We start from the raw sequence: 12,720 nt of genomic DNA on the forward strand, positions 1-12,720 counted from the left end.
TAAAACAGCATGAAGGCTGGATTACCAAGGGGAGAAATTGTACAGATCCTGATGGGCCCCAAAAGCTCCAGTTTCACTGCATGTGAACAGGTTTTGGTAATCTGATTAACTACAAATTCATAAGGGAAGAGGGAAACTGTCAAGACCTACTGTCATGCAGTGAACACAGAGCTTTTGGGGGCCCTGGGGATCTGGGGCCCACTTTGTGAGGTCTTAAATTCAGCCTTAAATTCAAGTGCAGGTTGCTCTGGACTTGATGAGAGAGTGGAGCCAACAGATTACATATATATTGCACATAGGTCGTTAGATGGTGGGCCAGTAACAGGGATCTCTCACCTGAGGCCCCTTAATGCAAACCCTTTCACATCCTAAATGCTCATTGAAACTGCAGTCTTCTTCACTTCCTTGTCTGAAATGTGTTTCAACTCAGAGAACCGGACGTGTTAAGAGAAACTTCCCTTTGTGAAACGTGACAGGTCACTGAGTTTGTGCACCTCGAAAGACTCTTACGTGCACGTGTGTGTGTGCGCGTGCGCGTGTGCAGACAGAGGCAGCAGGGACACCTCACTGGCTGAGCTAGTTTATCGCACAGTGCGGAGGAATACAGTGAACCGTACAGCGGTGGTTCGGCCCGCCTCCAGCCTGCCCTGCTCCGTAACAGCAACCGTCCATTTCCTCTCTCCCTGTAGCGCTAGCAGACCAGCGTTTCTAACTCAAACAAGCATGGTGAGTATTTTATCTATTGTACTACATTACTCTCTTCTCTGTAGTCATTTAATTGAAATATCATGACGGCTTAACTGCAGAAAGAGAGCGAGTGGAAGAGACTCATTTGTACCGTTGAGTGAACTAAAGAACTAGCTGTTAACACTGTGGACTAGAGAGAGAAGCTTATGGTCACATCACAGGCGCGTAAGTTAGTACCCGCCACTGAATTTATCATTTTATGGAGTTAATATTTACAGAGCTTGTCATAGGGGGACCCGCATAATTGGCAATAGTTGTGGCAGTTCGTTTGGCTTGTCGTTAGCATCACAGCTAATGTTAACATCCTTAAAGAGTGATTTTCTGTAACATCAGACAACTCTGAGAGTAGAGGCTGTTACTGCAGGGATGTCGGTAGTGTTGAACACATATGATATGCCGGTGTTAAACCTGCTACGAAAAAATAGGCTGATGGGTGAGACAGACAGATGTGCACTTCTGTCCACCAGTTTCTGCCAATATAGCTATCTTTTATTGTCGCCTCAGTACGAGATAGGCTCACGTATCTTCCTAGATATTGCTATTCCAGTTATTGATAACAGCTATCAGAATGCAGCATGTAAAAAACTGCAGTGGTGAGAACTGGCAGTCCTAACTGGGTCATAAAATATGCTGTAACACCTGTATGTGGTCACTTTGCCACAGAAGAAAACAGATATCCGTTAACGACCGATAAACTCAGAATTTGAACAAGTTAACTGTTATTTTGTTACAGACCGCCTTTTTTTGGTAGTGACTGACGATGCAAGAGGAAGTGTCTTGATGAAGTCTGGTCTGTCAGATGTTTCTGAACGTAGCTTGCCCATAAATGTACAATGTCAGCCTCTTATTCAGTGTCCTAGGATCAGTCCTCAGGGAGTGGTAGCATCATACACCCGTCATGGTTTGTAGTTTATAGCTTCTGGAGGGAGTTGTTTCCACACATACTCTCTGTTGTCATGTGTAAAAATGTAATTATATGGTATAGTGGACCTTTTCTTCAGGCTATACGTAAGTCTTGAATAGATAAAGACGTTGTTTGACAGATGCAATCTGCTGAACATATTGTAGGCTAGTGGCTCCAGGAAAAGCCGTCTACTTCTGTAATCATAATCAGTTACGTAAATACATAAAACAAACCATGCAGCAACATGCCACTTAAAATGATGCTTGGAGATATTTTCTCTGAAGGAACTGGATGACCTCTTAAAGGACTAATGTGTAAGATTTAGTGGCATCTAGCAGTGAGGTTGCAGATTGCAACCAACGGAATACACCTTCCCTTCCAAGTGTGTAGGAGAACTTACGGTGGCTACAAAACTTGCAGAAAAAAGTGAAAGGCCCTCTCTAGATCCAGTGTTTGGTTTGTCTGTTCTGGGCAACTGTAGAGACATGGCGGTGCAACATGAAGGCCTCCATGTAAGAGGACCCGCTCCCTATGTAGATATAAAGGGCTCATTCTAAGGTAACAAAAACACAACAATTCTTATTTTCAGGTGATTATACACTAATGAAAACATACTTATGAATATTATATTCCATTTCTGCCAAGTCTGATCTGCTAGATGCCACCAATTTCTACACACTTAGGTAAATTCTGGTTAAATTTGAAAGTCATTATTTGCTTTTTTTTTTTTTTTTTTTTTTTTTTTGACACGTCCCTTTTATGTGCAATTCTTTACTAACTTGACTCTCACAGTGTATCTCAACCTTGAGTGCTTGTTTTCTGTTTCATCAGCTCATTGCTTGCAGTAAATTGTTATAATCTGCATAACAGGTGTTAAACATTTACTGATTATACAATCAGTTGCCAGTTTATAAGGGACACTTAGCCAAGACTAATGCAGTCTAATACAACAGCCCTGCAATAATACCTTCCCCTTATAGTGCTTATTATGTTCAGCTTTTGTTGAACTTTCTAATGGTGTTAATTCAACTTTATGGTCAATTGCTGTTGAACTGTGGTCCTTTATACTGACAGATGTTTCAAATCTTTCATCCACCCCAGTTATATGAATGAGTGGGAAAAAAGCTTATTATAATTTGCTTGAAATTGGGTAGTTGGGCTCAGCAGTGTGCAAATCCAAATTTAGTTTATTTAGATAGTTCAAGTATTTTAGGTTATCTCAGCCAGAGTCGGTTAGATTAGCCTTTAAACACAGCCAAGTGGTAATTGGCCTACTATATTTAATCATTGAAGTTTGAAACCACACTGAACATAGTCTGTGGGTATTAAGATTGTTTTTTCTTCATGTTAGCTGATATTAGGTACATTTAACTTCATTATATTATTTCATCATATTCTTAATTTAAACAGTCTGACAAGTTTTTTAAATAACTAGTAGGATGAACTGTGTTGAAGTCATGACTTCATTTTAAGGCTCATCTCTCTACTGCATGTAGATTTTAAATTGATTTCAAAATGGATATTCTGTCCCTCACAAACTGCTCTAATATTATTTTCCGTTGGATTAGTTACCATAGGTACGTGGTTAATCTTTGTGGTTACTATAGCCACATGGTTGACGAAGTTTGACACAGGAAAGAGGAAATAGTCTGTGAGACAGTTGTCACAGTTCCTTTCATATTAATGGGGTTTGTTTAAAGCAGAAAAAAAAGACGTGTGATTGTTCTGCTGTTGGATTGTGACTCAAATGTGCTCATCATAAGCCTGCTGAAAGTGAGAATATACTGAATACAAAATAGATATAATGATGTGTTCACACAGTCAGCTTTGATCGTCACCTATACTTTTTTTTTTACACATCTGCATTTGCTCTGCATTGCCATCTTTTTTTAACAGCTCATAATTTTATTTCTCAAGAATGATTTTCTTTTAAAAAAAATGACCACATCTGGAATCAATGATTATTCTTGATGATTTGGTAGAATCAGTAAAGATAAATACTCTCCAAGGGTGCTTTTAGATAAATCATAGGGCTTACGTGCTGCTATCTGACAGGAATGTGGTCTGTATTGCCAGGAATTACAGCACCTTGAGAGGAATTTGGCCTGAATATTCTAGGGGTTAGCAGCTTGTTAACCATCGCTAGAGTGTGCACACACATGCATGGACAGAGACACACATCATCGCTGTCATTCTCATCGCCCAAACTCTGAAAGCCTCATTCCTAACGCTTGACTGTATTAATACCTCGTATTAGGGCTGGGTGATAGGGACAAAATCAAATGTCACAACATTTTTGACCAAATACCTCAATATCAATATTGTAGGGATGACTATTGGTGCTCTCACAAAATATTTACACAATGAGGTTTTTGATAAATAATCATCAATAATGTGGATATAATGATTAAGTGGGTAAAGACAAATAATAGAACAGCTAGAACAGTCTGGTATGTTCAGAAAATTACATCACTTTACTGTACAGCCTTTAAAACCAGGAGAAGACAACACTTCTGCCATATTATGATACTACGATATGCAAAATCTAAGACAATATCTAGTTTCATATCACAATATCAATATAATGTTGATATATTGCCCAGCCCTACCTTGTAGTTGAAATGTTTCAGCACATACAAATCTGTTAGTTTTGAACTAACAGCTTTGTACGGCTAATTGTGCTTGAGAAAATCAAAAACTTCATGCAGGTGTGTCATGAATCTGATGGGTGCTTAAACTTAAAAATTATGACATGTTGAAATTCAAATATTTCATCCCTATATTTTTTGGTGTGCTGTTAGACATGGATTTAAGGAAAGACTTACGACTTGAAGAAAGGAAAGAAATGAGAAGTTATTTTGCAGAAGACACTTTCCCTTGAACATTTTATATTTACTAATATTGCTGACAGTCTGGAGTGAGTTTTGGAAGCGGGGAGTTTTCCATTTTGGCTCATTTATTTCAACAAACCTGTTTCTTAATCACAAAAATGCTGTTGACGCAGGACTCAGGGAAATGAGAGTGTCACTCACACAAACTGTTGCGGATAGAGGCCCTGCAGAGGGGGCCGTTTGGTGTGACCCATGATGCTGTCTAGGAGGTCAGATGACCAGCCAACTGATCCTCCCTAGGAGCTGCAACTGTAGCAGTGAGATGACAGGCCACAGATTAACACACACATATGGACACACATAAAACCTCTGTGACCTCCCCTAGTCTGGACACTGTTACTCACACACACCTTAAATCAATTTTCTTGACACATTGGGTGACCTCCTCTGGCCTCCACACACACACACACACACACACACACACACACACACACACACACACACACACACACACACACACACACATATATTCTGTTTCTCTGGTAAACTGTTGAAGGCTCTTCGTCTGTTAACTACTGCAGGAGGTGGACACTTCATCTGTGCATCCATCTTGACTATACATCTGTTGGAGAGATAGACAGACAGCTAAGCGTTTCACTGTCATGCTTAGGCTCTCACACACACACACACACACACAGGGAGCAGGTTTCTCCAAAGTCTCACCCAGTTGGGGTTGGATGCAGCCAGGAAAGGACAGCGTCTGGTCACGTACACTCACAGTGCTGCAAGACACAAGGACAGACAGAAAGATCTCCAGTTAGGCAGGTAGACAGACAGATTTATTGAGAGACGGACAGGCGGATGGACAAGTAACCAGACAAATATCAACAGACGGACCAACTATTCCATCAGCCCGTCGTCCAGCTCGTGGAAAAGGGAGACATCGCCTGTCAGGTCAGTGCCAATCCACTGACCTTTGCCACTCCAAAGGGATTGTGAACACTTCTGTCATCTGCCATCTACTCTGGAAGGATTGAAAGACAAGTCCTACAATTATCCAGTCATCTGATTACCATTCAAGCATTGACCCATCCAGAAGGACTAAAAAAAAAATCCATCAATTCTGCCATCCACTCAAATCAAGACTCAAAGTCAAGTTTTTCCTCATCTTTACAGTTATGTGACTTTTCAGAGAGATGGAAAAATCTACCGTTGATCAGCCTCTTCTTCCATCTGTTTCACTAATCAGGAGGAACTGATAGATGTCTGGCCATCATTTCTTTCATCCAACTATTCCTCCCATCCTAAGAAATCATTCCTGCCCTTGCTATCATTCCCTCATCATGATGCCTAAGAAAGTCGCTCTGTACCAAGCCGAGGATGAGCTGGTGAGCCTGTCGACAGTCTATGACCTCTTGGATGAACAGCAGCATTTCTACAAGGAGCTCATCCAGCAGCAGGAGAGGAACTACAGAGCCTTCCTACAGATGCTGATGGACACATCGTCCAGCCGCATGGACGGCCTGGTCAGAGAGATGCAGGACCTGAGGAACTGCCTGCAGAGAACCAAAGCCGAGTTAGCTGAAGTTAAAAAACAGGCTGTCCAGAACAGCAAGAGGGCTGAATGCATGGCTGAAGGCTTGGTGATGGTGCGGGGGGCCATAGATGGCCTCAGTATGAAAACAGGAGCAATTGAGGGAGGCACAGGAGGAAGAGGTGTGGATCTGAAGCAGCGCAGAGGAGGTGGTGGATTAAGGCTGGATGGAGGAAGACGAGGAGGTGGAAGCAGAGGTGGAGAGGCAAAAAAACCAGAACCGAAAGCAGTGAAGCTGGTGGCAGACCTCACAGATATCCACTTTGAGGGGATAAAGGTTGTGCACGAATGCATACACAGAGTGAAATGAATGGGTTAGCTGGGTGAGATGTTGGTGGTTAAGATTGCCTCGGAAATAACCCGAAACTCCTCCTACTGTCAGTGTTTTTGAGAAGGTGTTCAAGGTTCAAACTGGAGATGTTTTTCCTGTGACCAGATGTTAGTACAACTGTGTGAGGGGAGTTGGTTCCAGAAGTGTAAGAAAAGAAACCTCATTGTGCCTGATCGTTGCATCACTCTGACTTAAATTTGAAGTTTAGTTCACACCGGGTTTTAATCCCACATGATTTTTGTTTTCATGTAGTGTCCATGCAGGCTGTTGCTGATATGTTGTTGGAAAAGAAGTAGGGTTAGGGTTAGGTTGTCACTACTCAAAGGATTAAGTTACTTTTATAGTGTGTTTTCTATTTTCCCTACCTTCCACCTCTCCTAAATTTCTTTGTTTCTGTGTTTTTATAGGCTGACCAACTAACAGAAGAGCAGATTGCTGGTAAGTTGAAACTACAAAAACACTTTCTTTTTTTTTTTACCATCCTAAGTGTTAAAACATATTTTCTATACAGGTCCGTATATTGTCAGCTGGAATCTCAGTGTTATTATATTGTGATAATGTTGCTGTTGGTAACATTTTCTCTCTTCTTCTCCTTTTTCACCACCTTCTATCTTCTTGTTTTCCCTCATCCCACCCATCCTTTCCCTGTACCTGTCCAGAGTTCAAGGAGGCTTTCTCCCTGTTTGATAAGGATGGAGATGGGACCATCACCACAAAGGAGCTGGGTACAGTCATGAGGTCACTGGGTCAAAACCCAACTGAGGCTGAACTCCAGGACATGATCAATGAGGTGGACGCAGATGGTACGCTGGTTCCCTCTCGACATGAGCAAGGATTTATTGTTAAACCGGTGTTTGTGGTTCTTTTTTAATATTGACTTTGCCTTTCTTTTCTCTAGGCAACGGCACCATCGACTTCCCTGAGTTCCTGACAATGATGGCAAGGAAGATGAAGGACACTGACAGTGAGGAAGAGATCAGAGAGGCATTCAGGGTCTTTGATAAGGTAGGTCTGAGTATGTGTGTTTTGTTATGTGTTGTAAAGTTCAGTGTTTCCTAAGCTTTTACTGACAGAAGTCTGTGCTTCTGTCTGGCCTCACTGATACTGATATTTGATAAAAGACTGTCTCCATTATAGACTGCTAATGACTAACTGTATAGCTGTATGTGTGTCAAACTGACCACCTGTCTCTTGGCCAGGATGGCAATGGTTACATTAGCGCCGCAGAGCTGCGTCATGTGATGACTAACCTGGGAGAGAAGCTGACAGACGAGGAAGTAGACGAGATGATTAGAGAAGCCGACATTGACGGAGACGGACAGGTCAACTACGAAGGTACAGGAGAGCAAAGTCTATCTGGATATTTAAAAACCCAACTACACTAATACAGTTGCACGCATCAAGGAACACACAGCCATGCACACACACCACCTTTCCTCCATCATCAGTATTATGATTCATTCCTGTTTGTGAAGCCAGAGCTAGTTATGTAAGCTGACAAACACTGATGACAGATAGAAGCTCTGTGGTCATTTTGAGCGTCTTATGGCTGCTTTCTTGCTGTCTGATCAATGATATTTTATTGTGTGAGTACATGTGTTAAACACTGTTTCTGATGTGTGTCTTTTTTGTTTGTTCCCCCCCACAGAATTCGTTCAGATGATGACCGCCAAATGAACTGGGCTCACATTAAAGACAAAGAATCAGTCAAATGTTTCACTTACCTCTTATTGCAAAAATCTACATTTATTCATACTGTTCTGTATAGACAACTTAAACTGAATGTTGGAAAACTGAAAATCTGTCCATATAAACAAGCTCAAAAAAGGTAAAAGACAAAAAGAAAAAAACTTAAGTGAATCTGCATGTACTGGCTTGTATTCCCCGCCCCCCCAGCGCTGAGCTGCCCAATCAGATCCTCTCTGCAGCTGGCTGGTTTGGCCACTGCTCCTCTGCTTCCTGGTTCCATCTGCCTGATGTCATGACGATTATTTGGGCTGGCCAATCGCCTTTCTTCTATGACTTCCTGTTTTCTTTTTTTCTGTTCTTCATGCATGCAGCTTTAGATGGGTTACTGTTGTGAGCCCAGTGGCAGAGGGCTGTTGTTGGGCCTCAGGTTGGTCTGCAACCCACAGAGAGGAGGGAGGGGTTAGTTGACGGATGGATGGGAGCGAGTGAACCAGCAGAACCTTTGCAGTTTGCTTACCTAAATGAAGTCAGTGACGACAGAGATATTTTTAAGAAAAATATTAAAAAGGAATAAATAAGAACTCATTTTAGATTCTGTGTTTCTGGCATGTCAGGATAATCGCTTTATCCTTTGTGTGTTTACCTTTTTTTGAGGGTGAAGCCTAGGTGGGGCGTAGATTTGAGCCCCTCGGGCGGTGGGTGTGTCCTAGACTATTTGGAGGGGTTGGGTGGGCTTTAAAGGCAATGATACACAAGCAATTTTTGGGGCAAAATCAATATCATGAGTATCTGTTTTTACAGGTATTTTACAGTGATTTGTCGATAAAGAAGTTAATAAGTCAGTAGTGAACTAAAAAGAGTAAAACATCGTTATTCCTCACTGAATCATGCTCGACGCAGTGTTTTGCCTCAAATGTTGCATGTGTATCATGATTCTACGGGGTGTTCATTTCAGATTAGTGGGGACGGGGTCGGTGCTTTGCGGCATTTCTATCTAGTGTTTGTGTGTGAGTTTGCGCGTGTAAGTGTGTGTGTGTGGGTGCGGCGAGGCCCGGCCCAGTCCAACTGTTCAGTTCAGTTGATCTGCATTCCAAGTTGTACATGCTAGTCTTTACATTTTGTTTTTCCAATAAAATACCATGAACTAAAGATCTCGTATCGGGTGTTTTATTTCTTACAATTCCCTCAGTGAAGGCTGGTTCTGTGGGGGAAGTGCTGCTTTCAAGTGACTCATCTGCTACTTATTGCATGTAATGTCTTACAGAGAGCAAAGTGTAAGCACAGACATGAAAGCCCACATAAAGAAAACATTTTAGAGGTGGTCAGCTTCTACACTCCTAGATTAATGCTACCAAACATTTTAGATGAGCAGGATCTGACAATTAGGTCTGATTACCATTAAGTACACAAGACTAGAACAGAAAAGTGCTACAAAAGGTTGCAACCATCCTCTCAGTCTGCGATTCAATATGTGTATTTGCAAAGGAAAAATGAGAGAGGGGACATTCTCTCATAGATACAACTACCAACAAACATAATTTACCATGAACAACACATAATCAATTACAACTTCTTATCAGTATCACTGTTCATATAAGGGGAGAGTTGTGTTAAAGGAGGGTTTTCAAACCCTGGAACAAACATGTCAGTGTATCATGATGATGATGGACACTAACACATCCTCATTAGTGTAATGTTACAGTGCAGTGTGTATGGAGATGTGTCATAAGGACTTCCTCAGATCGTCGAGAAACGTCTGTCTGCAGATGAGGAGGTGTTGCTAGGCAACAGAAGCAGGCATGGGATGGGTGGAAGGGATAGAGAGGGAGCAGAAAACCGTGGGAGTTTGAGGATAGAGCAAGAGAGGAGACAAGGGGAGGGAGGGAGGTGGGGGATGAAGAGGTTGAAAGACAGTAATAGAAATCCAGGACTTGAGGGAGAGGAAGAGAGCGAGGGATGAAAAGACAGAAATGAAAAGAGATTCAGAGTGCATCTTAAAACCATAAAACCTGCTGATATGATTTTTTTATGGAAGTTTTAGCTCTAACAAAGACACTATTTACTGGGGAAGTATGTCAATAAGCAATAAACAATAGCATATATTTATACTACTGGTATTTGCACTGATGCTACTTACTACAATATATAAAACGTAGCTGCTGATTGTGATTGTGGCGTTAATTAAGATGCAGACAGACAAACAGAGACAGAGAGGACAGAGAGGAAAGACAGAGATGGAGAAGTGTGGGAGGTGTTAGATTTATCCATGTATCTCTCTCTCCCTCACACACACACACACACACACACATACACAGTTGTAGTTATGTAACCGTCTGAGGCGTATTAATACATCTTGCAGCTCACTGCTTGCTATAGTGAGCTGCCACTCCAACATTATTAACAGGGTTTCCAATCCAGAAGATTCTTTCTCACATTCGCCTCAAACTTATCTCAATTTACACACAGTGTGACTGCACTAAATTGCTCATACTGCTGCATCTAATACATTACTCCTTACAAAGTGCCCTTCAAACCAGCTTACTCAACTTAAAATGTGTGTGTGAGAGAGAGAGACAACACCCTTATGTCATTTCCCTAAATCCACTCATTAGTAACACTTTCTTCCTCTCTTGCTCGCTCACACTTACACACACACACACACGCAAAACCCCCACTCCAGGCTCCAGCTTTCACCAGCATAAATATTTCAGTTTTTCTATCTGACAGCCAAAAGAATGGTGTGGGGACAGTGTGTGTGTGTGTGCGTGTGTGTTTGTGTTAGTGTTGGACATAACATTATACGTTTCAGTATATTTGCAGACATTCATTCTCCCTCTTTCCTCTTTGCCTTCATCATTCCAAAACTGTTTCCCCATTCATGAAAAATCCCCAAATTTCATGAACATAAATTGTTTAATCTTGTTTAATTCTCCAGTCATTACAGAGGAAGTATTGGAAAGTTTCCCAAAAATATGCGATTATGTCCTTTTTATTTTATTTATATATCTGTCTCATGTAAGCACCATCAGTTCTTCAATCTTCAAATAACAACAGCTGCACATAGTTCCTTTAGTGGATTTCAGCAGAAGCTGAACTGTGTATCCACCAGAATGAAAATGTTGTTTCAGAGGCAACGCTGAATCTGTTGGCATGAAAAAGTAAAATTTTAACTATTGAATAAAACAACATCACCCTTCAGACTCACCCTATAAAACCCCTGGTGTGTATCTCTGTTGTTTACAGTAATAAAATAGAAATATTCCCTTTTTATTCCGTTTTTGAATATTGAACATTTACAATCACTGACAGCAGGGATTGGGGGTGTCCAAAGGGAGGGCAAATATTGCACCATAATTTATTATAGAAAACAGGATATATAAAGGATTTATGTTTGTTTACTCATAAAAGGTTTCAACCTTCTCTGATGTACCAAAACCTGAAGATATTCAGTTCATGATCACGAAGACAAAGAAAAGCAGCAAATCCTCCCATTAGAGGAGCTGCAACACAAGAATGTTTTTGCTTGAACATTAACTTGAATCATTTATTAGTTATTAAAATAGTTTCCAATTAATTTTTTGGGGAGCGACTTATCGATTAATCAAATAATAACTGCAGGTCTAGTGGCATCATATTGTTGTGTTGTGTTGGATTTTCCTGCTTCCAGACAGGTTTATACAGTATGTCTCTACAGGCTGAAATAATCTTAAGATAATGTCAAAAATGCATGAACATTGAGCTAAAATGAAAGCGTGGAGACACAAGACCTAATTTATATATATATAAAAAATAAAATTATACAAAAAATATTCAGTTGAATTTATCTCATGCAGTCTGATGAAATATAATGGACTAGCAAAAGGTACAAAATAGAAATACTGAAGGACAATATCAGTAACTTAAAATCTGGCTGTGCATTTTCAAACAAGTGTCAGGAGTCCTCAGCTTGTGCTTATTTTTATTTTCAACTTAGTACTCTCAAGTCGTACAATCAATTTGTAATCAAATACTAATATCAGCCCCATGTGCAGTACATGTCTGGGGTGAGGCCATGACCTTTAAAAGAGACTGACTGTCACCGATACCCGAGAATCCAGCTGGGACCTCAGTAGTGGGGGGGCTGTAGTGTCTGGTGTGTGTGACAGACTGATCAGTGGCTTCCTGACACTCCAGGACGAAGCCTGTCAGCGCTGTAATCCTCTGACAAAACACACACGAAGGAGGACGCACCTGAGAAAGTAACACACACCTCTGGCCCCGAGGTCACAGCCAGGGGGAACGCCACACACACAGTCAAACACACACACACAAGCTTAAACTAGCACAAATACTGTATGATGGCTGAAACAAAGGTTTATATATCAAACAGAACAAACAGACAAATCATGTTAAGCTTGTTTTTGACCACTTTTATTATCCTCATCATCATTATTATCATCTGAATTTCAGGCATTCATTTACAGCACAAAGGACTCACTGACTGAGCTCACATCGACCTCTCATTCCTCCTACAGCATCTCAGTAACATCACTCTCCAGAAAATAGAATTATAATTTACTTTCTAAAATAATAACAGTAATAATACACATGGAACGATCAAATATACAACAATAAATTCTTTGTA

General features: G+C 40.9%; 1 protein-coding gene across 1 annotated transcript; it reads left to right on the forward strand.

The window, feature by feature from the left end:
• Positions 1-457: 457 nt before the first annotated feature.
• calm1a (calmodulin 1a) lies at positions 458-9,245 on the forward strand. The gene is made up of 6 exons (XM_044374466.1): positions 458-726; positions 6,815-6,845; positions 7,067-7,210; positions 7,306-7,412; positions 7,607-7,742; positions 8,056-9,245. The coding sequence occupies exons 1-6, from the start codon at positions 724-726 to the stop codon at positions 8,082-8,084; spliced, it is 450 nt and encodes a 149-aa protein (XP_044230401.1). The 5' UTR covers positions 458-723; the 3' UTR covers positions 8,085-9,245.
• Positions 9,246-12,720: the final 3,475 nt, after the last annotated feature.

This window comes from Thunnus albacares, chromosome 15, assembly GCF_914725855.1.
Source record: "Thunnus albacares chromosome 15, fThuAlb1.1, whole genome shotgun sequence".
In the NCBI taxonomy this organism is placed as follows: Eukaryota; Metazoa; Chordata; class Actinopteri; order Scombriformes; family Scombridae; genus Thunnus; species Thunnus albacares.

Coding starts and splice junctions, on each gene's coding strand:
- calm1a (XM_044374466.1), top strand. Junction 7,211..7,305: donor CAATGAGGTGGACGCAGATG/GTACGCTGGTTC, acceptor TCTTTTCTCTAG/GCAACGGCACCATCGACTTC. Junction 7,413..7,606: donor CATTCAGGGTCTTTGATAAG/GTAGGTCTGAGT, acceptor TCTCTTGGCCAG/GATGGCAATGGTTACATTAG.